Below are 23,317 nucleotides of genomic sequence, written 5' to 3'. Positions count from 1 at the left end.
CAGTGTCAGCATGCCCCTGCCCCACTGTGTCAGCATGCCCCTGCCCCAGTGTCAGCATGCTCCTGCCCCAGTGTCAGCATGCCCCTGCCCCAGTGTCAGCATGCCCCTGCCCCAGTGTCAGCATGCCCCTGCCCCAGTGTCAGCATGCTCCTGCCCCAGTGTCAGCATGCCCCTGCCCCAGTGTCAGCATGCCCCTGCCCCAGTGTCAGCATGCCCCTGCCCCAGTGTCAGCATGCCCCTGCCCCAGTGTCAGCATGCCCCTGCCCCAGTGTCAGCATGCCCCTGCCCCAGTGTCAGCATGCCCCTGCCCCAGTGTCAGCATGCCCCTGTCCCAGTGTCAGCATGCCCCTGCCCCAGTGTCAGCATGCCCCTGCCCCAGTGTCAGCATGCCCCTGTCCCAGTGTCAGCATGCCCCTGCCCACTGTGTCAGCATGCCCCTGCCCCACTGTGTCAGCATGCCCCTGCCCCACTGTGTCAGCATGCCCCTGCCCCAGTGTCAGCATGCCCCTGCCCCACTGTGTCAGCATGACCCTGCCCCACTGTGTCAGCATGCCCCTGCCCCACTGTGTCAGCATGCCCCTGCCCCACTGTGTCAGCATGCACCTGCCCCAGTATCAGCATGCCCCTGCCCCAGTGTCAGCATGCCCCTGCCCCACTGTCAGCATGCTCCTGCCCCAGTGTCAGCATGCTCCTGCCCCAGTGTCAGCATGCCCCTGCCCCAGTGTCAGCAAGCCCCTGCCCCAGTGTCAGCATGCCCCTGCCCCACTGTGTCAGCATGCCCCTGCCCCAGTGTCAGCATGCCCCTGCCCCAGTGTCAGCATGCCCCTGCCCCAGTGTCAGCATGCTCCTGCCCCAGTGTCAGCATGCCCCTGCCCCAGTGTCAGCATGCTCCTGCCCCAGTGTCAGCATGCCCTAGTGTCAGCATGCCCCTGCCCACTGTGTCAGCATGCCCCTGCCCCAGTGTCAGCATGCCCCTGCCCCAGTGTCAGCATGCCCCTGCCCCACTGTGTCAGCATGCACCTGCCCCAGTGTGAGCATGCCCCTGCCCCAGTGTCAGCATGCCCCTGCCCCAGTGTCAGCATGCCCCTGCCCCAGTGTCAGCATGCCCCTGCCCCAGTGTCAGCATGGCCCTGCCCCAGTGTCAGCATGCCCCTGCCCCAGTGTCAGCATGCCCCTGCCCCAGTGTCAGCATGCTCCTGCCCCAGTGTCAGCATGCCCCTGCCCCAGTGTCCGCATGCCCCTGCCCCAGAGTCAGCATGCCCCTGCCCCAGTGTCAGCATGCCCCTGCCCCAGTGTCAGCATGCTCCTGCCCCAGTGTCAGCATGCCCCTGCCCCAGTGTCAGCATGCTCCTGCCCCAGTGTCAGCATGCCCCTGCCCCAGTGTCAGCATGCCCCTGCCCCAGTGTCAGCATGCTCCTGCCCACTGTGTCAGCATGCCCCTGCCCCAGTGTCAGCATGCCCCTGCCCCAGTGTCAGCATGCCCCTGCCCCAGTGTCAGCATGCTCCTGCCCCAGTGTCAGCATGCTCCTGCCCCAGTGTCAGCATGCTCCTGCCCTAGTGTCAGCATGCCCCTGCCCCAGTGTCAGCATGCCACTGCCCTAGTGTCAGCATGCCCCTGCCCCAGTGTCAGCATGCCACTGCCCTAGTGTCAGCATGCCACTGCCCCAGTGTCAGCATGCCCCTGCCCCAGTGTCAGCATGCTCCTGCCCCAGTGTCAGCATGCTCCTGCCCCAGTGTCAGCATGCCCCTGCCCCAGTGTCAGCATGCCCCTGCCCCAGTGTCAGCATGCCCCTGCCCCAGTGTCAGCATGCCCCTGCCCCAGTGTCAGCATGCCACTGCCCTAGTGTCAGCATGCCCCTGCCCCAGTGTCAGCATGCCACTGCCCTAGTGTCAGCATGCCACTGCCCCAGTGTCAGCATGCCCCTGCCCCAGTGTCAGCATGCTCCTGCCCCAGTGTCAGCATGCTCCTGCCCCAGTGTCAGCATGCCCCTGCCCCAGTGTCAGCATGCCCCTGCCCCAGTGTCAGCATGCTCCTGCCCCAGTGTCAGCATGCTCCTGCCCCAGTGTCAGCATGCCCCTGCCCCAGTGTCAGCATGCTCCTGCCCTAGTTTCAGCATGCCCCTGCCCCAGTGTCAGCATGCCCCTGCCCCAGTGTCAGCATGCTCCTGCCCCAGTGTCAGCATGCCCCTGCCCCAGTGTCAGCATGCCCCTGCCCCACTGTGTCAGCATGCCCCTGCCCCAGTGTCAGCATGCTCCTGCCCCACTGTGTCAGCATGCTCCTGCCCCAGTGTCAGCATGCCCCTGCCCCACTGTGTCAGCATGACCCTGCCCCACTGTGTCAGCATGCCCCTGCCCCAGTGTCAGCATGCTCCTGCCCCACTGTGTCAGCATGCTCCTGCCCCAGTGTCAGCATGCCCCTGCCCCAGTGTCATCATGCCCCTGCCCCAGTGTCAGCCTGCCCCTGCCCCAGTGTCAGCATGCCCCTGCCCCAGTGTCAGCATGCCCCTGCCCCAGTGTCAGCATGCCCCTGCCCCAGTGCCAGCATGCCCCTGCCCCACTGTGTCAGCATGCCCCTGCCCCAGGGTCAGCATGCCCCTGCCCCACTGTGTCAGCATGACCCTGCCCCACTGTGTCAGCATGCCCCTGCCCCACTGTGTCAGCATGCTCCTGCCCCACTGTGTCAGCATGACCCTGCCCCACTGTGTCAGCATGCCCCTGCCCCACTGTGTCAGCATGCTCCTGCCCCACTGTGTCAGCATGCCCCTGCCCCACTGTGTTAGCATGCCCCTGCCCACTGTGTCAGCATGCCCCTGCCCCAGTATCAGCATGCTCCTGCCCCAGTGTCAGCATGCCCCTGCCCCAGTGTCAGCATGCTCCTGCCCACTGTGTCAGCATGCCCCTGCCCCCAGTGTCAGCATGCCCCTGCCCACTGTGTCAGCATGCTCCTGCCCCAGTGTCAGCATGCCCCTGCCCCCAGTGTCAGCATGCCCCTGCCCCCAGTGTCAGCATGCCCCTGCCCCCAGTGTCAGCATGCCCCTGCCCCCAGTGTCACCATGCTCCTGCCCCAGTGTCAGCATGCCCCTGCCCCAGTGTCAGCATGCCCCTGCCCCAGTGTCAGCATGCCCCTGCCCCAGTGTCAGCATGCCCCTGCCCCACTGTGTCAGCATGCCCCTGCGCCAGTGTCAGCATGCCCCTGCCCCAGTGTCATCATGCCCCTGCCCCAGTGTCAGCATGCCCCTGCCCCAGTGTCAGCATGCCCCTGCCCACTGTGTCAGCATGCCCCTGCCCCAGTGTCAGCATGCCCCTGCCCACTGTGTCAGCATGCTCCTGCCCCAGTGTCAGCATGCCCCTGCCCCAGTGTCAGCATGCCCCTGCCCCAGTGTCAGCATGCCCCTGCCCCAGTGTCAGCATGCCCCTGCCCCACTGTGTCAGCATGACCCTGCCCCACTGTGTCAGCATGCCCCTGCCCCACTGTGTCAGCATGCTCCTGCCCCACTGTGTCAGCATGCCCCTGCCCCACTGTGTTAGCATGCCCCTGCCCCAGTATCAGCATGCCCCTGCCCCAGTGTCAGCATGCCCCTGCCCCACTGTGTTAGCATGCCCCTGCCCCAGTATCAGCATGCCCCTGCCCCAGTGTCAGCATGCCCCTGCCCCAGTATCAGCATGCCCCTGCCCCAGCGTCAACATGCCCCTGCCCCAGTGTCAGCATGCCCCTGCCCCAGTGTCAGCATGCCCCTGCCCCAGTGTCAACATGCCCCTGCCCCAGTGTCAGCATGCCCCTGCCCCAGTGTCAGCATGCCCCTGCCCACTGTGTCACCATGCCCCTGCCCCAGTGTCAGCATGCCCCTGCCCCAGTGTCAGCATGCCCCTGCCCCAGTGTCAGCATGCCCCTGTCCCAGTGTCAGCATGCCCCTGCCCACTGTGTCAGCATGCCCCTGCCCCAGTGTCAGCATGCCCCTGCCCCACTGTGTCAGCATGACCCTGCCCCACTGTGTCAGCATGCCCCTGCCCCACTGTGTCAGCATGCTCCTGCCCCACTGTGTCAGCATGCCCCTGCCCCACTGTGTTAGCATGCCCCTGCCCCAGTATCAGCATGCCCCTGCCCCAGTGTCAGCATGCCCCTGCCCCAGTGTCAGCATGCCCCTGCCCCACTGTGTCACCATGCTCCTGCCCCAGTGTCAGCATGCCCCTGCCCCAGTGTCAGCATGCCCCTGCCCCAGTGTCAGCATGCCCCTGCCCCAGTGTCAGCATGCCCCTGCCCACTGTGTCAGCATGCCCCTGCCCCAGTGTCAGCATGCCCCTGCCCCACTGTGTCAGCATGACCCTGCCCCACTGTGTCAGCATGCCCCTGCCCCAGTGTCAGCATGCTCCTGCCCCACTGTGTCAGCATGCTCCTGCCCCAGTGTCAGCATGCCCCTGCCCCAGTGTCAGCATGCCCCTGTCCCAGTGTCAGCCTGCCCCTGCCCCAGTGTCAGCATGTCCCTGCCCCAGTGTCAGCATGCCCCTGCCCCAGTGTCAGCATGCCCCTGCCCCAGTGCCAGCATGCCCCTGCCCCACTGTGTCAGCATGCCCCTGCCCCAGTGTCAGCATGCCCCTGCCCCACTGTGTCAGCATGACCCTGCCCCACTGTGTCAGCATGACCCTGCCCCACTGTGTCAGCATGCTCCTGCCCCACTGTGTCAGCATGCCCCTGCCCCACTGTGTTAGCATGCCCCTGCCCACTGTGTCAGCATGCCCCTGCCCCAGTATCAGCATGCCCCTGCCCCACTGTGTCAGCATGCTCCTGCCCCACTGTGTCAGCATGCCCCTGCCCCACTGTGTTAGCATGCCCCTGCCCACTGTGTCAGCATGCCCCTGCCCCAGTATCAGCATGCTCCTGCCCCAGTATCAGCATGCCCCTGCCCACTGTGTCAGCATGCCCCTGCCCCAGTATCAGCATGCTCCTGCCCCAGTGTCAGCATGCTCCTGCCCCAGTGTCAGCATGCCCCTGCCCCACTGTGTCAGCATGCCCCTGCCCCAGTGTCAGCATGCTCCTGCCCCAGTGTCAGCATGCCCCTGCCCCACTGTGTCAGCATGACCCTGCCCCACTGTGTCAGCATGACCCTGCCCCACTGTGTCAGCATGCCCCTGCCCCAGTGTCAGCATGCCCCTGCCCCACTGTGTCAGCATGACCCTGCCCCACTGTGTCAGCATGACCCTGCCCCACTGTGTCAGCATGCTCCTGCCCCACTGTGTCAGCATGCCCCTGCCCCACTGTGTTAGCATGCCCCTGCCCACTGTGTCAGCATGCCCCTGCCCCAGTATCAGCATGCCCCTGCCCCACTGTGTCAGCATGCTCCTGCCCCACTGTGTCAGCATGCCCCTGCCCCACTGTGTTAGCATGCCCCTGCCCACTGTGTCAGCATGCCCCTGCCCCAGTATCAGCATGCTCCTGCCCCAGTATCAGCATGCCCCTGCCCCACTGTGTCAGCATGCCCCTGCCCCAGTGTCAGCATGCCCCTGCCCCAGTGTCAGCATGCTCCTGCCCCAGTGTCAGCATGCCCCTGCCCCAGTGTCAGCATGCTCCTGCCCACTGTGTCAGCATGCCCCTGCCCCAGTGTCAGCATGCTCCTGCCCCAGTGTCAGCATGCCCCTGCCCCAGTGTCAGCATGCTCCTGCCCACTGTGTCAGCATGCCCCTGCCCCAGTGTCAGCATGCCCCTGCCCCAGTGTCAGCATGCCCCTGCCCCACTGTGTCAGCATGCCCCTGCCCCAGTGTCAGCATGCTCCTGCCCCAGTGTCAGCATGCCCCTGCCCCAGTGTCAGCATGCCCCTGCCCCAGTGTCAGCATGCCCCTGCCCCAGTGTCAGCATGCTCCTGCCCCAGTGTCAGCATGCCCCTGCCCCAGTGTCAGCATGCCCCTGCCCCAGTGTCAGCATGCCCCTGCCCCAGTGTCAGCATGCCCCTGCCCCAGTGTCAGCATGCCCCTGCCCCAGTGTCAGCATGCCCCTGCCCCAGTGTCAGCATGCCCCTGCCCCAGTGTCAGCATGCCCCTGTCCCAGTGTCAGCATGCCCCTGCCCCAGTGTCAGCATGCCCCTGCCCCAGTGTCAGCATGCCCCTGTCCCAGTGTCAGCATGCCCCTGCCCACTGTGTCAGCATGCCCCTGCCCCACTGTGTCAGCATGCCCCTGCCCCACTGTGTCAGCATGCCCCTGCCCCAGTGTCAGCATGCCCCTGCCCCACTGTGTCAGCATGACCCTGCCCCACTGTGTCAGCATGCCCCTGCCCCACTGTGTCAGCATGCCCCTGCCCCACTGTGTCAGCATGCACCTGCCCCAGTATCAGCATGCCCCTGCCCCAGTGTCAGCATGCCCCTGCCCCACTGTCAGCATGCTCCTGCCCCAGTGTCAGCATGCTCCTGCCCCAGTGTCAGCATGCCCCTGCCCCAGTGTCAGCAAGCCCCTGCCCCAGTGTCAGCATGCCCCTGCCCCACTGTGTCAGCATGCCCCTGCCCCAGTGTCAGCATGCCCCTGCCCCAGTGTCAGCATGCCCCTGCCCCAGTGTCAGCATGCTCCTGCCCCAGTGTCAGCATGCCCCTGCCCCAGTGTCAGCATGCTCCTGCCCCAGTGTCAGCATGCCCTAGTGTCAGCATGCCACTGCCCACTGTGTCAGCATGCCCCTGCCCCAGTGTCAGCATGCCCCTGCCCCAGTGTCAGCATGCCCCTGCCCCACTGTGTCAGCATGCACCTGCCCCAGTGTGAGCATGCCCCTGCCCCAGTGTCAGCATGCCCCTGCCCCAGTGTCAGCATGCCCCTGCCCCAGTGTCAGCATGCCCCTGCCCCAGTGTCAGCATGGCCCTGCCCCAGTGTCAGCATGCCCCTGCCCCAGTGTCAGCATGCCCCTGCCCCAGTGTCAGCATGCTCCTGCCCCAGTGTCAGCATGCCCCTGCCCCAGTGTCCGCATGCCCCTGCCCCAGAGTCAGCATGCCCCTGCCCCAGTGTCAGCATGCCCCTGCCCCAGTGTCAGCATGCTCCTGCCCCAGTGTCAGCATGCCCCTGCCCCAGTGTCAGCATGCTCCTGCCCCAGTGTCAGCATGCCCCTGCCCCAGTGTCAGCATGCCCCTGCCCCAGTGTCAGCATGCTCCTGCCCACTGTGTCAGCATGCCCCTGCCCCAGTGTCAGCATGCCCCTGCCCCAGTGTCAGCATGCCCCTGCCCCAGTGTCAGCATGCTCCTGCCCCAGTGTCAGCATGCTCCTGCCCCAGTGTCAGCATGCTCCTGCCCTAGTGTCAGCATGCCCCTGCCCCAGTGTCAGCATGCCACTGCCCTAGTGTCAGCATGCCCCTGCCCCAGTGTCAGCATGCCACTGCCCTAGTGTCAGCATGCCACTGCCCCAGTGTCAGCATGCCCCTGCCCCAGTGTCAGCATGCTCCTGCCCCAGTGTCAGCATGCTCCTGCCCCAGTGTCAGCATGCTCCTGCCCTAGTTTCAGCATGCCCCTGCCCCAGTGTCAGCATGCCCCTGCCCCAGTGTCAGCATGCTCCTGCCCCAGTGTCAGCATGCCCCTGCCCCAGTGTCAGCATGCCCCTGCCCCACTGTGTCAGCATGCCCCTGCCCCAGTGTCAGCATGCTCCTGCCCCACTGTGTCAGCATGCTCCTGCCCCAGTGTCAGCATGCCCCTGCCCCACTGTGTCAGCATGACCCTGCCCCACTGTGTCAGCATGCCCCTGCCCCAGTGTCAGCATGCTCCTGCCCCACTGTGTCAGCATGCTCCTGCCCCAGTGTCAGCATGCCCCTGCCCCAGTGTCATCATGCCCCTGCCCCAGTGTCAGCCTGCCCCTGCCCCAGTGTCAGCATGCCCCTGCCCCAGTGTCAGCATGCCCCTGCCCCAGTGTCAGCATGCCCCTGCCCCAGTGCCAGCATGCCCCTGCCCCACTGTGTCAGCATGCCCCTGCCCCAGGGTCAGCATGCCCCTGCCCCACTGTGTCAGCATGACCCTGCCCCACTGTGTCAGCATGCCCCTGCCCCACTGTGTCAGCATGCTCCTGCCCCACTGTGTCAGCATGACCCTGCCCCACTGTGTCAGCATGCCCCTGCCCCACTGTGTCAGCATGCTCCTGCCCCACTGTGTCAGCATGCCCCTGCCCCACTGTGTTAGCATGCCCCTGCCCACTGTGTCAGCATGCCCCTGCCCCAGTATCAGCATGCTCCTGCCCCAGTGTCAGCATGCCCCTGCCCCAGTGTCAGCATGCCCCTGCCCCACTGTGTCAGCATGCCCCTGCCCCAGTGTCAGCATGCTCCTGCCCCAGTGTCAGCATGCCCCTGCCCCAGTGTCAGCATGCCCCTGCCCCAGTGTCAGCATGCCCCTGCCCCAGTGTCAGCATGCTCCTGCCCCAGTGTCAGCATGCCCCTGCCCCAGTGTCAGCATGCCCCTGCCCCAGTGTCAGCATGCCCCTGCCCCAGTGTCAGCATGCCCCTGTCCCAGTGTCAGCATGCCCCTGCCCCAGTGTCAGCATGCCCCTGCCCCAGTGTCAGCATGCCCCTGTCCCAGTGTCAGCATGCCCCTGCCCACTGTGTCAGCATGCCCCTGCCCCACTGTGTCAGCATGCCCCTGCCCCACTGTGTCAGCATGCCCCTGCCCCAGTGTCAGCATGCCCCTGCCCCAGTGTCAGCATGCCCCTGCCCCAGTGTCAGCATGCCCCTGCCCCAGTGTCCGCATGCCCCTGCCCCAGAGTCAGCATGCCCCTGCCCCAGTGTCAGCATGCCCCTGCCCCAGTGTCAGCATGCTCCTGCCCCAGTGTCAGCATGCCCCTGCCCCAGTGTCAGCATGCTCCTGCCCCAGTGTCAGCATGCCCCTGCCCCAGTGTCAGCATGCCCCTGCCCCAGTGTCAGCATGCTCCTGCCCACTGTGTCAGCATGCCCCTGCCCCAGTGTCAGCATGCCCCTGCCCCAGTGTCAGCATGCCCCTGCCCCAGTGTCAGCATGCTCCTGCCCCAGTGTCAGCATGCTCCTGCCCCAGTGTCAGCATGCTCCTGCCCTAGTGTCAGCATGCCCCTGCCCCAGTGTCAGCATGCCACTGGCCTAGTGTCAGCATGCCCCTGCCCCAGTGTCAGCATGCCACTGCCCTAGTGTCAGCATGCCACTGCCCCAGTGTCAGCATGCCCCTGCCCCAGTGTCAGCATGCTCCTGCCCCAGTGTCAGCATGCTCCTGCCCCAGTGTCAGCATGCTCCTGCCCTAGTTTCAGCATGCCCCTGCCCCAGTGTCAGCATGCCCCTGCCCCAGTGTCAGCATGCTCCTGCCCCAGTGTCAGCATGCCCCTGCCCCAGTGTCAGCATGCCCCTGCCCCACTGTGTCAGCATGCCCCTGCCCCAGTGTCAGCATGCTCCTGCCCCACTGTGTCAGCATGCTCCTGCCCCAGTGTCAGCATGCCCCTGCCCCACTGTGTCAGCATGACCCTGCCCCACTGTGTCAGCATGCCCCTGCCCCAGTGTCAGCATGCTCCTGCCCCACTGTGTCAGCATGCTCCTGCCCCAGTGTCAGCATGCCCCTGCCCCAGTGTCATCATGCCCCTGCCCCAGTGTCAGCCTGCCCCTGCCCCAGTGTCAGCATGCCCCTGCCCCAGTGTCAGCATGCCCCTGCCCCAGTGTCAGCATGCCCCTGCCCCAGTGCCAGCATGCCCCTGCCCCACTGTGTCAGCATGCCCCTGCCCCAGGGTCAGCATGCCCCTGCCCCACTGTGTCAGCATGACCCTGCCCCACTGTGTCAGCATGCCCCTGCCCCACTGTGTCAGCATGCTCCTGCCCCACTGTGTCAGCATGACCCTGCCCCACTGTGTCAGCATGCCCCTGCCCCACTGTGTCAGCATGCTCCTGCCCCACTGTGTCAGCATGCCCCTGCCCCACTGTGTTAGCATGCCCCTGCCCACTGTGTCAGCATGCCCCTGCCCCAGTATCAGCATGCTCCTGCCCCAGTGTCAGCATGCCCCTGCCCCAGTGTCAGCATGCCCCTGCCCCACTGTGTCAGCATGCCCCTGCCCCAGTGTCAGCATGCTCCTGCCCCAGTGTCAGCATGCCCCTGCCCCAGTGTCAGCATGCCCCTGCCCCAGTGTCAGCATGCCCCTGCCCCAGTGTCAGCATGCTCCTGCCCCAGTGTCAGCATGCCCCTGCCCCAGTGTCAGCATGCCCCTGCCCCAGTGTCAGCATGCCCCTGCCCCAGTGTCAGCATGCCCCTGTCCCAGTGTCAGCATGCCCCTGCCCCAGTGTCAGCATGCCCCTGCCCCAGTGTCAGCATGCCCCTGTCCCAGTGTCAGCATGCCCCTGCCCACTGTGTCAGCATGCCCCTGCCCCACTGTGTCAGCATGCCCCTGCCCCACTGTGTCAGCATGCCCCTGCCCCAGTGTCAGCATGCCCCTGCCCCAGTGTCAGCATGCCCCTGCCCCAGTGTCAGCATGCCCCTGCCCCAGTGTCAGCATGCCCCTGCCCCTAGTCAGCATGCCCCTGCCCCAGTGTCAGCATGCCCCTGCCCCAGTGTCAGCATGCCCCTGCCCCAGTGTCAGCATGCCCCTGTCCAAGTGTCAGCATGCCCCTGCCCCAGTGTCAGCATGCTCCTGCCCCACTGTGTCAGCATGCTCCTGCCCCAGTGTCAGCATGCCCCTGCCCCAGTGTCATCATGCCCCTGCCCCAGTGTCAGCCTGCCCCTGCCCCAGTGTCAGCATGCCCCTGCCCCAGTGTCAGCATGCCCCTGCCCCAGTGTCAGCATGCCCCTGCCCCAGTGCCAGCATGCCCCTGCCCCACTGTGTCAGCATGCCCCTGCCCCAGGGTCAGCATGCCCCTGCCCCACTGTGTCAGCATGACCCTGCCCCACTGTGTCAGCATGCCCCTGCCCCACTGTGTCAGCATGCTCCTGCCCCACTGTGTCAGCATGACCCTGCCCCACTGTGTCAGCATGCCCCTGCCCCACTGTGTCAGCATGCTCCTGCCCCACTGTGTCAGCATGCCCCTGCCCCACTGTGTTAGCATGCCCCTGCCCACTGTGTCAGCATGCCCCTGCCCCAGTATCAGCATGCTCCTGCCCCAGTGTCAGCATGCCCCTGCCCCAGTGTCAGCATGCCCCTGCCCCACTGTGTCAGCATGCCCCTGCCCCAGTGTCAGCATGCTCCTGCCCCAGTGTCAGCATGCCCCTGCCCCAGTGTCAGCATGCCCCTGCCCCAGTGTCAGCATGCCCCTGCCCCAGTGTCAGCATGCTCCTGCCCCAGTGTCAGCATGCCCCTGCCCCAGTGTCAGCATGCCCCTGCCCCAGTGTCAGCATGCCCCTGCCCCAGTGTCAGCATGCCCCTGTCCCAGTGTCAGCATGCCCCTGCCCCAGTGTCAGCATGCCCCTGCCCCAGTGTCAGCATGCCCCTGTCCCAGTGTCAGCATGCCCCTGCCCACTGTGTCAGCATGCCCCTGCCCCACTGTGTCAGCATGCCCCTGCCCCACTGTGTCAGCATGCCCCTGCCCCAGTGTCAGCATGCCCCTGCCCCAGTGTCAGCATGCCCCTGCCCCAGTGTCAGCATGCCCCTGCCCCAGTGTCAGCATGCCCCTGCCCCTAGTCAGCATGCCCCTGCCCCAGTGTCAGCATGCCCCTGCCCCAGTGTCAGCATGCCCCTGCCCCAGTGTCAGCATGCCCCTGTCCAAGTGTCAGCATGCCCCTGCCCCAGTGTCAGCATGCCCCTGCCCCAGTGTCAGCATGCCCCTGTCCCAGTGTCAGCATGCCCCTGCCCACTGTGTCAGCATGCCCCTGCCCCACTGTGTCAGCATGCCCCTGCCCCACTGTGTCAGCATGCCCCTGCCCCAGTGTCAGCATGCCCCTGCCCCACTGTGTCAGCATGACCCTGCCCCACTGTGTCAGCATGCCCCTGCCCCACTGTGTCAGCATGCCCCTGCCCCACTGTGTCAGCATGCACCTGCCCCAGTATCAGCATGCCCCTGCCCCAGTGTCAGCATGCCCCTGCCCCAGTGTCAGCATGCCCCTGCCCCACTGTCAGCATGCTCCTGCCCCAGTGTCAGCATGCTCCTGCCCCAGTGTCAGCATGCCCCTGCCCCAGTGTCAGCAAGCCCCTGCCCCAGTGTCAGCATGCCCCTGCCCCACTGTGTCAGCATGCCCCTGCCCCAGTGTCAGCATGCCCCTGCCCCAGTGTCAGCATGCCCCTGCCCCAGTGTCAGCATGCCCCTGCCCCAGTGTCAGCATGCCCCTGCCCCAGTGTCAGCATGCTCCTGTCCCAGTGTCAGCATGCTCCTGCCCCAGTGTCAGCATGCCCCTGCCCCACTGTGTCAGCATGCCCCTGCCCCAGTGTCAGCATGCCCCTGCCCCAGTGTCAGCATGCTCCTGCCCCAGTGTCAGCATGCCCTAGTGTCAGCATGCCCCTGCCCACTGTGTCAGCATGCCCCTGCCCCAGTGTCAGCATGCCCCTGCCCCAGTGTCAGCATGCCCCTGCCCACTGTGTCACCATGCCCCTGCCCCAGTGTCAGCATGCCCCTGCCCCAGTGTCAGCATGCCCCTGCCCCACTGTGTCAGCATGCACCTGCCCCAGTGTCAGCATGCCCCTGCCCCAGTGTCAGCATGCCCCTGCCCCAGTGTCAGCATGCCCCTGCCCCAGTGTCAGCATGCCCCTGCCCCAGTGTCAGCATGCTCCTGCCCTAGTGTCAGCATGCCCCTGCCCCAGTGTCAGCATGCCCCTGCCCTAGTGTCAGCATGCCCCTGCCCCAGTGTCAGCATGCTCCTGCCCCAGTGTCAGCATGCCCTAGTGTCAGCATGCCCCTGCCAACTGTGTCAGCATGCCCCTGCCCCAGTGTCAGCATGCTCCTGCCCCAGTGTCTGCATGCCCCTGCCCCAGTGTCAGCATGCTCCTGCCCCAGTGTCAGCATGCCCCTGCCCCAGTCTCAGCATGCCCCAGTGTCAGCATGCCCCTGCCCCAGTGTCAGCATGCCCCTGCCCCACTGTGTCAGCATGCCCCTGCCCACTGTGTCAGCATGCCCCTGCCCACTGTGTCAACATGCCCCTGCCCCAGTGTCAGCATGCCCCTGCCCCAGTGTCAGCATGCCCCTGCCCCAGTGTCAGCATGCCCCTGCCCCAGTGTCAGCATGCCCCTGCCCCAGTGTCAGCATGCCCCTGCCCCAGTGTCAGCATGCTCCTGCCCCAGTGTCAGCATGCCCTAGTGTCAGCATGCTCCTGCCCACTGTGTCAGCATGCTCCTGCCCCAGTGTCAGCATGCCCTAGTGTCAGCATGCCCCTGCCAACTGTGTCAGCATGCCCCTGCCCCAGTGTCAGCATGCTCCTGCCCCAGTGTCTGCATGCCCCTGCCCCAGTGTCAGCATGCTCCTGCCCCAGTGTCAGCATGCCCCTGCCCCAGTCTCAGCATGCCCCAGTGTCAGCATGCCCCTGCCCCAGTGTCAGCATGCCCCTGCCCCACTGTGTCAGCATGCCCCTGCCCACTGTGTCAGCATGCCCCTGCCCACTGTGTCAACATGCCCCTGCCCACTGTGTCAACATGCCCCTGCCCCAGTGTCAGCATGCCCCTGCCCCAGTGTCAGCATGCCCCTGCCCCAGTGTCAGCATGCCCCTGCCCCAGTGTCAGCATGCCCCTGCCCCAGTGTCAGCATGCCCCTGCCCCATTGTCAGCATGCCCCTGCCCCAGTGTCAGCATGCTCCTGCCCCAGTGTCAGCATGCCCTAGTGTCAGCATGCTCCTGCCCACTGTGTCAGCATGCTCCTGCCCACTGTGTCAGCATGCTCCTGCCCACTGTGTCAGCATGCCCCTGCCCCACTGTGTCAGCATGCCCCTGCCCCAGTATCAGCATGCCCCTGCCCCACTGTGTCAGCATGCCCCTGCCCACTGTGTCAGCATGCCCCTGCCCACTGTGTCAGCATGCTCCTGCCCACTGTGTCAGCATGTCCCTGCCCCACTGTGTCAGCATGCCCCTGCCCCAGTGTCAGCATGCCCCTGCCCCACTGTGTCAGCATGCCCCTGCCCCAGTGTCAGCATGCTCCTGCCCCACTGTCAGCATGCCCCTGCCCACTGTGTCAGCATGCTCCTGCCCCAGTGTCAGCATGCCCCTGCCCACTGTGTCAGCTTGCTCCTGCCCCAGTGTCAGCATGCCCCTTCCCCAGTGTCAGCATGCCCCTGCCCCAGTGTCAGCATGCTCCTGCCCCAGTGTCAGCATGCCCCTGCCCCAGTGTCAGCATGCCCCTGCCCCACTGTGTCAGCATGCCCCGCCCCACTGTGTCAGCATGCCCCTGCCCACTGTGTCAGCATGCCCCTGCCCCAGTGTCAGCATGCTCCTGCCCCAGTGTCAGCATGCCCCCGCCCCAGTGTCAGCATGCCCCTGCCCACTGTGTCAGCATGCACCTGCCCACTGTGTCAGCATGCCCCTGCCCCAGTGTCAGCATGCCCCTGCCCACTGTGTCAGCATGCTCCTGCCCACTGTGTCAGCATGCCCCCGCCCCAGTGTCAGCATGCCCCTGCCCACTGTGTCAGCATGCCCCTGCCCCAGTGTCAGCATGCCCCTGCCCCAGTGTCAGCATGCCCCCGCCCCAGTGTCAGCATGCCCCTGCCCACTGTGTCAGCATGCCCCTGCGCCAGTGTCAGCATGCCCCTGCCCCAGTGTCAGCATGCCCCTGCCCCAGTGTCAGCATGCCCCTGCCCCAGTGTCAGCATGCCCCTGCCCCAGTGTCAGCATGCCCCTGCCCCAGTGTCAGCATGCCCCTACCCCAGTGTCAGCATGCCCCTGCCCCAGTGTCAGCATGCTCCTGCCCCAGTGTCAGCATGCCCCTGCCCACTGTGTCAGCATGCCCCTGCGCCAGGGTCAGCATGCCCCTGCCCACTGTGCCAGCATGCCCCTGCCCACTGTGTCAGCATGCCCCTGCCCCAGTGTCAGCATGCCCCTGCCCCAGTGTCAGCATGCCCCTGCCCCAGTGTCAGCATGCCCCTGCCCCAGTGTCAGCATGCCCCTGCCCCAGTGTCAGCATGCCCCTGCCCCACTGTGTCAGCATGCCCCTGCCCCACTGTGTCAGCATGCCCCTGCCCCAGTGTCAGCATGCCCCTGCCCCAGTGTCAGCATGCTCCTGCCCCAGTGTCAGCATGCCCCTGCCCCAGTGTCAGCATGCCCCTGCCCCAGTGTCAGCATGCCCCTGCCCACTGTGTCAGCATGCACCTGCCCACTGTGTCAGCATGCCCCTGCCCCAGTGTCAGCATGCCCCTGCCCACTGTGTCAGCATGCCCCTGCCCCAGTGTCAGCATGCCCCTGCCCACTGTGTCAGCATGCTCCTGCCCCAGTGTCAGCATGCCCCTGCCCCAGTGTCAGCATGCCCCTGCCCACTGTGTCAGCATGCCCCTGCCCCAGTGTCAGCATGCCCCTGCCCCAGTGTCAGCATGCCCCTGCCCCAGTGTCAGCATGCCCCTGCCCCAGTGTCAGCATGCCCCTGCCCCAGTGTCAGCATGCCCCTGCCCCAGTGTCAGCATGCTCCTGCCCCAGTGTCAGCATGCCCCTGCCCCAGTGTCAGCATGCCCCTGCGCCACCAAACTTATTTCCTCTTATCTTGATTCCATCCTCACTCCTCTGGTCCATTCCCTCCCCACCTCTATCCGGGATTCCACTGATGCCCTGCGTCATATTGCCAGCTTCCAGTCCGCGGGCCCTAACCGCCTCCTACTCACCAGGGATGTGCAATCCCTCTACACCTCCATCCCACACCAGGATGGCCTGAGAGCTCTTCGCTTCTTTCTCGAAAAGAACCCGACAATTCCCATCCACCACCACTCTCCTCCACCTGGCTGAACTCGTTCTATCTCTCAGCAACTTCTCCTTTAACTCATCCCATTTTCTCCAAATTAAAGGTGTAGCAATGGGACATAGCTACGCTTGCCTTTTTATGGGGCATATAGAACATTCCTTGTTCCAGGCCTATCCGGGCCCCACCCACAACTCCTTTACCGATACATTGATGACTATTTTGGTGCCGCTCCATGCTCTCGTCCGGACCTGGAAAAATTTGTCAACTTCGCTTCCAGTTTCCACCCTTCCACCTGGTCCATCTCAGACACTTCCCTTCCCTTCCTTGATCTTTCTGTCTCCATTTCCGGCAATAGACTATCTACTAATATCCACTCCAAGCTCACTGACTCCCACAGCTATCTGGACTACAGCTCTTCGCACCCTACACCCTGTAAGGACTCCATCCCTTTCTCTCAGCTCCTTCGCCTCGGTCACATTTGCTCCGATGATGCCACTTTCCAAAATGGTGCTTCGAAAATGTGTTCCTTCTTCCTCAACCGTGATTTCCCACCTAGTTGTTGACAGGGCCCTCAACAGTGTGCGGTCCATCTCCCACGCCACTACCCTCGCCCCCTCCCCTCTCTCCCAGAACAAGGATAGAGTCCACCTCGTTCTCACATTTCATCCCACCAGCCTCCGTATGCAAAGCATAAACGTACGACATTTTCGCCAACTCCAGCGTGAGGCCACCACCAAACACATCTTCCCTTCACTGCCTCTGTCAGCATTCCGCAGAGACCGTTCCCTCCGAGACAATCTAGTCCACTCCTCCACCATACCCAACACCTCTCCCATCACCCATGGCACCTTCCCATGCAATCGCAGAAGGTGTAACACCTGCCCCTTTACCTCTTCCATGCTTAACATCCCAGGCCCAAAACACTCATTCCAGGTTAAGCAGTGTTTCACTTGCATCTCTTCCAATCTGGTCTATTGCAATCGCTGCTCCCAATGTGGTCTCCTCTATATCGGAGAGACCAAAGGCAGACTGGGTGATCGTTTTGCTGAGCACCTTCGGTCTGTGCGCATTCAGGATCCTCACCTTCCCGTTGCTGCCATTTCAACACAAGACCCTGATCCCATGCCCACATTCCTGTCCTTGGCCTGCTGCAATGTTCCAGTGAAGCGCAACGCAAACTGGAGGAACAACATCTCCTCTTCCGGTCAGGCACGCTACAGCCTTCCGGCCTGAACATCGAATTCAACAACTTCAGATGATCAGCCCGACCCCACCTCAACCCATTGGTTTTCATTTCATTTTAACTGGGCCGCGATTCTCCAGTCGGCGACGCCGAAATCGCGTTCGGCAATTGGCCGGAGAATCCCCGTTTCCGCCGAAAGCGGTGATGGTGCCGCATTCGCGAAGCTCTGCTTCCTCCAAGGCGCTGTACTCGAGGAGGACGCCGCACGCTGTCTCGATGGCCTAAGGACGTTGCATGAGGCTCGCCCCCCGATGCTCCGCCCCCGACCGGCCGGGTCCCCGACGGCGTGGGTCTCTCATGGACTCACCCGTCGCGAACTCGGTGTGGCGGCTGCGGACTCCATCGCCGCCACAGTCGGGGGAGGGAGAACTTTGTCAGGGGCTGGGGGCATTGTTGGGGGGTGGTCCGGGGCTCGCGAGCTGGCCAGAGGGGGTGGGGGGCACTGTTTTGCGGGCCGGGTCCATGCACGGCGGGCGCCATGTTCCACGGCAATTCTCCGGCCGTATTGGCAGCTCGGGCCGGGTACTCTACGCTGCCGTCCTGCCCCCAGCAAAACGGAGGATCGGTGGCCATTTCACGTCAAACCTTCGGCCGTAAAGCATCCCCGTTCCCAGGCCGGCGTCAGGACAGAGCCCAGAATCGGAGAATCCAGCCCACTGGCTTTTACATTTTATTTCTTTCCTGGCTTTCTTTATATATATATTTCTCCCCAATCTATCCCTCTATCTTATCCCCACTTCCCCCTTCCCCCCTTTGTCTCAATTTACCTCTCTCCCACCCATGTCCCCCCTCCCCCTCACATCTACATCTGTCACAGTTTACCCTCTGATTTCAGATTCTCTGCTGTTTGGCCTTTCACACCTTTTATTCTCTCTGGGCACTGCCATTAGCACTCTGTTCCCTTGGTTTCTGTGGCCATTAGCACTCTGTTCCCTTGGTTTCTGTGGCTATTAGCACTCTGTTCCCTTGGTTTCTGTGCCATTAGCACTCTGTTCCCTTGGTTTCTGTGGCCATTAGCACTCTGTTCCCTTGGTTTCTGTGGCTATTAGCACTCTGTTCCCTTGGTTTCTGTGCCATTAGCACTCTGTTCCCTTGGTTTCTGTGGCCATTAGCACTCTGTTCCCTTGGTTTCTGTGGCTATTAGCACTCTGTTCCCTTGGTTTCTGTGCCATTAGCACTCTGTTCCCTTGGTTTCTGTGGCTTTGGCACTCTGTTCCCTTGGTTTCTGTGGCTTTAGCACTCTGTTCCCTTGGTTTCTGTGTCTATTAGCACTCTGTTCCCTTGGTTTCTGTGCCATTAGCACTCTGTTCCCTTGGTTTCTGTGGCTATTAGCACTCTGTTCCCTTGGTTTCTGTGGCTATTAGCACTCTGTTCCCTTGGTTTCTGTGGCGTTAGCACTCTGTTCCCTTGGTTTCTGTGGCTATGACTCATCTTTCATTCCGTCACGCTATAGTATAAATATCTTCCACTTTCTCTGTCTTTAGCTTTGACAAAGAGTCATCGGACTCGAAACGTTCGTTCTTTTCTCTCCCTACAGATGCTGCCAGACTTGCTGAGTTTTTCCAGCATTTTCGCGTTTAGTTGTACACAATACGATATCTCTGAAATTCCTACATTCGAACACAAAAACCTTTCTGAATTTTTGAGGTGTGAATTTTTTGTACCTTTGGATGCGTTCCTGTAGCTCTCGCTGTTTGCGAATCTCTGGGAACTGACGCTCATAATACTCCCGCACCTTGTTTTCCTTAGCCCGTCGCCGGGGGTTACTCTCAATCCGCTCAATCTTCTTTTCCCAGGCTTCCATCAGTTGGTCATAACGTTGGCAGAATTTCTGTTCCTGTCAACAGATGAAAGGACAGGAGTTAGGGCAATCCTCTCCCTCAGTCCAGCCCCCAAAACCCCACACCACGTGTCCATGGACACCGCTCTCTCCAAATTAAAGACATTTAGGGCAGTACCTTGTCCATCGATATTCCTCGCCTTCTCACCCCCTGGTGTTGTGAAGAAAGTGGTGTACATTGTGAAGAAATCTCTGTGCCAATGGGGTTGGTTTAGCACAGGGCTAAATTGCTGGCTTTTAAAGCAGACCAAGGCAGGCCAGCAGCACGGTTCAATTCCCGTACCAGCCCCCCCCCCACTCCCCCCCCCCCGAACAGGCGTCGGAATGGGGCGACTAGGGGCTTTTCACAGTAACTTCATTTGAAGCCTACTTGTGACAAGAAGCGATTTTCATTCATTTCACTTCATTTTCATTTCATGGGACAGTGTCCAGCCAGACAATCCATTTCCACATCACATCAAAGCATTTTGTGTCCAACAGGGTAGAGCTCGGGATCATTCGGCCATGTTCCTGACCTGAAATCACTTCGGTAATAAGAACAGAGAACAATACAGCACAGGAACAAAGAACAATACAGCACAGGAACAGGCCCTTCGGCCCTCCAAGCCGGCGCAGATCCCGTTTCCTATCCAGACCAACCGCCTGTATCCTTCTGTACCCCGTCTGTTCCTGTGTCTATCCAGATAAGTCTCAACGGTCGCGAACGTATCTGCCTCACCCACCTCACTTGGCCGAGCATTCCAGGCCACCACCACCCTCACATCTCCACTGAACCTTCCCCCCCTCACCTTGAACCTGTGCCCCCCTGTAATTGTCATTCCCGCCCTGGGGAAAAGCCTCCAACTGTTCACCCTATCTGTACCCCTCATAATCTTATAGAAGTGACAATTGTTATCTCCAAACTGTGGATGCCACGCGGCATCACATGTGATGGTTCTCCATCCGGCATTGGGCAGTGTTGTCCCAGTGGTGGGCAATGGGACGGAACAACTCACCCAGCACCCACCCGGCACCCAGCACCCACCCAGCACCCAGCACCCACCCGGCACCCAGCGCCCACCCAGCACCCACCCAGCACCCACCGAGCACCGACCCAGCACCCAGCGCCCACCCAGCACACAGCACCCACCCAGCACCCAGCACCCACCCAGCACCCACCCAGCACCCAGCACCCACCCAGCACCCAGCCCCACCCAGCACCCACCTAGCACCCAGCACCCAGCACCCAGCCCCCACCCAGCACCCACCCAGCACCCACTCGGCACCCACCCAGCACCCAGCACCCACACAGCACCCACGCGGCACCCATCCAGCACTGTCCAACACTGGTGAGTACTCTATTGTTTCCAACACTGGTGCACTGTATTGTGCACCACACTGGTGAGCACAGTATTGTGTCCAACACTGGTGAGCACTGTACTGGGTCCAGCACTGGTGAGCACTGCATTGTGGACAGCACTGGTGAGCAGTGCATTGTGTACAGCATTGGTGAGCACTGCATTGTGTACAGCACTGGTGAGCACTGCATTGTGGACAGCACTGGTGAGCACTGCAATGTGGACAGCACTGGTGAGCACTATATTGTGGGCAGCACTGGTGAGCACTGCATTGTGTACAGCACTGGTGAGTACTGCATTGTGTACAGCACTGGTGAGCACTGCATTGTGGACTGCACTGGTGAGCACCGCATTGTGTGCAGCACTGGTGAGCACCACATTGTGGACAGCACTGGTGAGCACTGCATTGTGGACAGCACTGGTGAGCATTGCATTGTGGACAGCACTGGTGAGCACTGCATTGTGGACACCAGTGGTGAGCACTGCATTGTGTACAGCACTGGTGAGCACTGCATTGTGGACAGCACTGGTGAGCACTGTATTGTGGACAGCACTGGTGAGCACTGCATTGTGTACAGCACTGGTGAGCACTGCATTGTGGACAGCACTGGTGAGCCTGCATTGTGTACAGCACTGGTGAGCACTGCATTGTGGACAGCACTGGTGAGCGCTGCAATGTGGACAGCACTGGTGAGCATTGCATTGTGGAAAGCACTGGTGAGAGCAGCATTGTGGACAGCAGTGGTGAGCATTGCATTGTGGAAAGCACTGGTGAGCGCTGCATTGTGGACAGCACTGGTGAGCTCTGCATTGTGGACAGCACTGGTGAGCACAGCGTTGTGGACAGCTGTGGTGAGCACTGCATTGTGTACAGCACTGGTGAGCACAGCATTGTGGACAGCTGTGGTGAGCACTGCATTGTGTACAGCACTGGTGAGCACATCATTGTGGACAGCTGTGGTGAGCACTGCATTGTGTACAGCACTGGTGAACACTGCATTGTTTACAGCACTGGTGAGCACTGCATTGTGGACAGCATTGGTGAGCACTGCATTGTGTACAGCACTAGTGAGCACTGCATTGTGGACAGCACTGGTGAGTACTGCATTGTGTACAGCACTGGTGAGCATTGCATTGTGGACAGCACTGGTGAGCACCACATTGTGTGCAGCACTGGTGAGCACCACATTGTGGACAGCACTGGTGAGCACTGCATTGTGGACAGCACTGGTGAGCATTGCATTGTGTACAGCACTGGTGAGCACTGCATTGCAGACAGCACTGGTGAGCACCGCATTGTGGACAGCACTGGTGAGCATTGCATTGTGGAAAGCACTGGTGAGCACCGCATTGTGGACAGCACTGGTGAGCACCGCATTGTGGACAGCACTGGTGAGCACCGCATTGTGGACAGCACTGGTGAGCACCGCATTGTGGACAGCACTGGTGAGCACTGCATTGTGGACAGCACTGGTGAGCACTGCATTGTGGACAGCACTGGTGAGCACCGCATTGTGGACAGCATTGGTGAGCACTGCATTGTGTACAGCACTGGTGAGCACTATATTGTGGACAGCACTGGTGAGCACTGCATTGTGTACAGCACTGGTGAACACTGCATTGTGGACAGCACTGGTGAGCACTGTATTGTGGACAGCACTGGTGAGCACCGCATTGTGGACAGCACTGGTGAGCACTGCATTGTGGACAGCACTGGTGAGCGCTGCATTGTGGACAGCACTGGTGAGCATTGCATTGTGGACAGCATTGGTGAGCACTGCATTGTGTACAGCACTAGTGAGCACTGCATTGTGGACAGCACTGGTGAGCACTGCATTGTGTACAGCACTGGTGAGCACTGCATTGTGGACAGCACTGGTGAGCACCGCATTGTGGACAGCACTGGTGAGCATTGCATTGTGGAAAGCACTGGTGAGCACCGGATTGTGGACAGCACTGGTGAGCACCGCATTGTGGACAGCACTGGTGAGCACCGCATTGTGGACAGCACTGGTGAGCACTGCATTGTGGACAGCACTGGTGAGCACTGCATTGTGGACAGCACTGGTGAGCACTGCATTGTGGACAGCACTGGTGTGCACTGCATTGTGGACAGCATTGGTGAGCACTGCATTGTGTACAGCACTGGTGAGCACTATATTGTGGACAGCACTGGTGAGCACTATATTGTGGACAGCACTGGTGAGCACTGCATTGTGTACAGCACTGGTGAACACTGCATTGTGAACAGCACTGGTGAGCACTATATTGTGGACAGAACTGGTGAGCACCGCATTGTGGACAGCACTGGTGAGCACCGCATTGTGGACAGCACTGGTGAGCACTGCATTGTGGACAGCACTGGTGAGCACCGCATTGTGGACAGCACGGGTGAGCACCGCATTGTGGACAACACTGGTGAGCACCGCATTGTGGACAGCACTGGTGAGCACCACATTGTGGACAGCACTGGTGAGCACTGCATTGTGGACAGCACTGGTGAGCACTGCATTGTGGACAGCACTGGTGAGCACTGCATTGTGTACAGCACTGGTGAGCACCGCATTGTGGACAGCACTGGTGAGCACCGCATTGTGGACAGCACTGGTGAGCACCGCATTGTGGACAGCACTGGTGAGCACTGCATTGTGTACAGCACTGGTGAGCACTGCATTGTGGACAGCACTGGTGAGCACTGCATTGTGGACAGCACTGGTGAGCACTGCATTGTGTACAGCACTGGTGAACACTGCATTGTGGACAGCACTGGTGAGCACTATATTATGGACAGCACTGGTGAGCGCCGCATTGTGGACAGCACTGGTGAGCACCGCATTGTGGACAGCACTGGTGAGCACTGCATTGTGGACAGCACTGGTGAGCACCACATTGTGGACAGCACTGGTGAGCACTGCATTGTGGACAGCACTGGTGAGCACCGTACTGTGGACAGCACTGGTGAGCACTACATTGTGGACAGCACTGGTGAGCACTGCATTGTGGACAGCACTGGTGAGCACTGCATTGTGTACAGCACTGGTGAGCACCGCATTGTGGACAGCACTGGTGAGCACCGCATTGTGGACAGCACTGGTGAGCACCGCATTGTGGACAGCACTGGTGAGCACTGCATTGTGTACAGCACTGGTGA

General features: G+C 61.9%; 1 protein-coding gene across 9 annotated transcripts in view; it reads right to left on the bottom strand.

The window, feature by feature from the left end:
- The window catches only part of ncor2 (nuclear receptor corepressor 2), a 1,088,322-nt gene that overhangs the window by 912,110 nt on the left and 152,895 nt on the right, over positions 1–23,317 (bottom strand). For all 9 annotated transcript variants that reach the window (XM_072510208.1, XM_072510371.1, XM_072510235.1 and 6 more), the window contains one exon: positions 18,654–18,826. In XM_072510208.1, the coding sequence (XP_072366309.1) occupies positions 18,654–18,826 (173 nt within the window). The remainder of the gene's footprint in view (positions 1–18,653; positions 18,827–23,317) is intronic.

Source organism: Scyliorhinus torazame, chromosome 1 (assembly GCF_047496885.1).
Source record: "Scyliorhinus torazame isolate Kashiwa2021f chromosome 1, sScyTor2.1, whole genome shotgun sequence".
Classification (NCBI taxonomy): Eukaryota; Metazoa; Chordata; class Chondrichthyes; order Carcharhiniformes; family Scyliorhinidae; genus Scyliorhinus; species Scyliorhinus torazame.
This window is presented reverse-complemented; position numbering and strand designations above follow the sequence as displayed.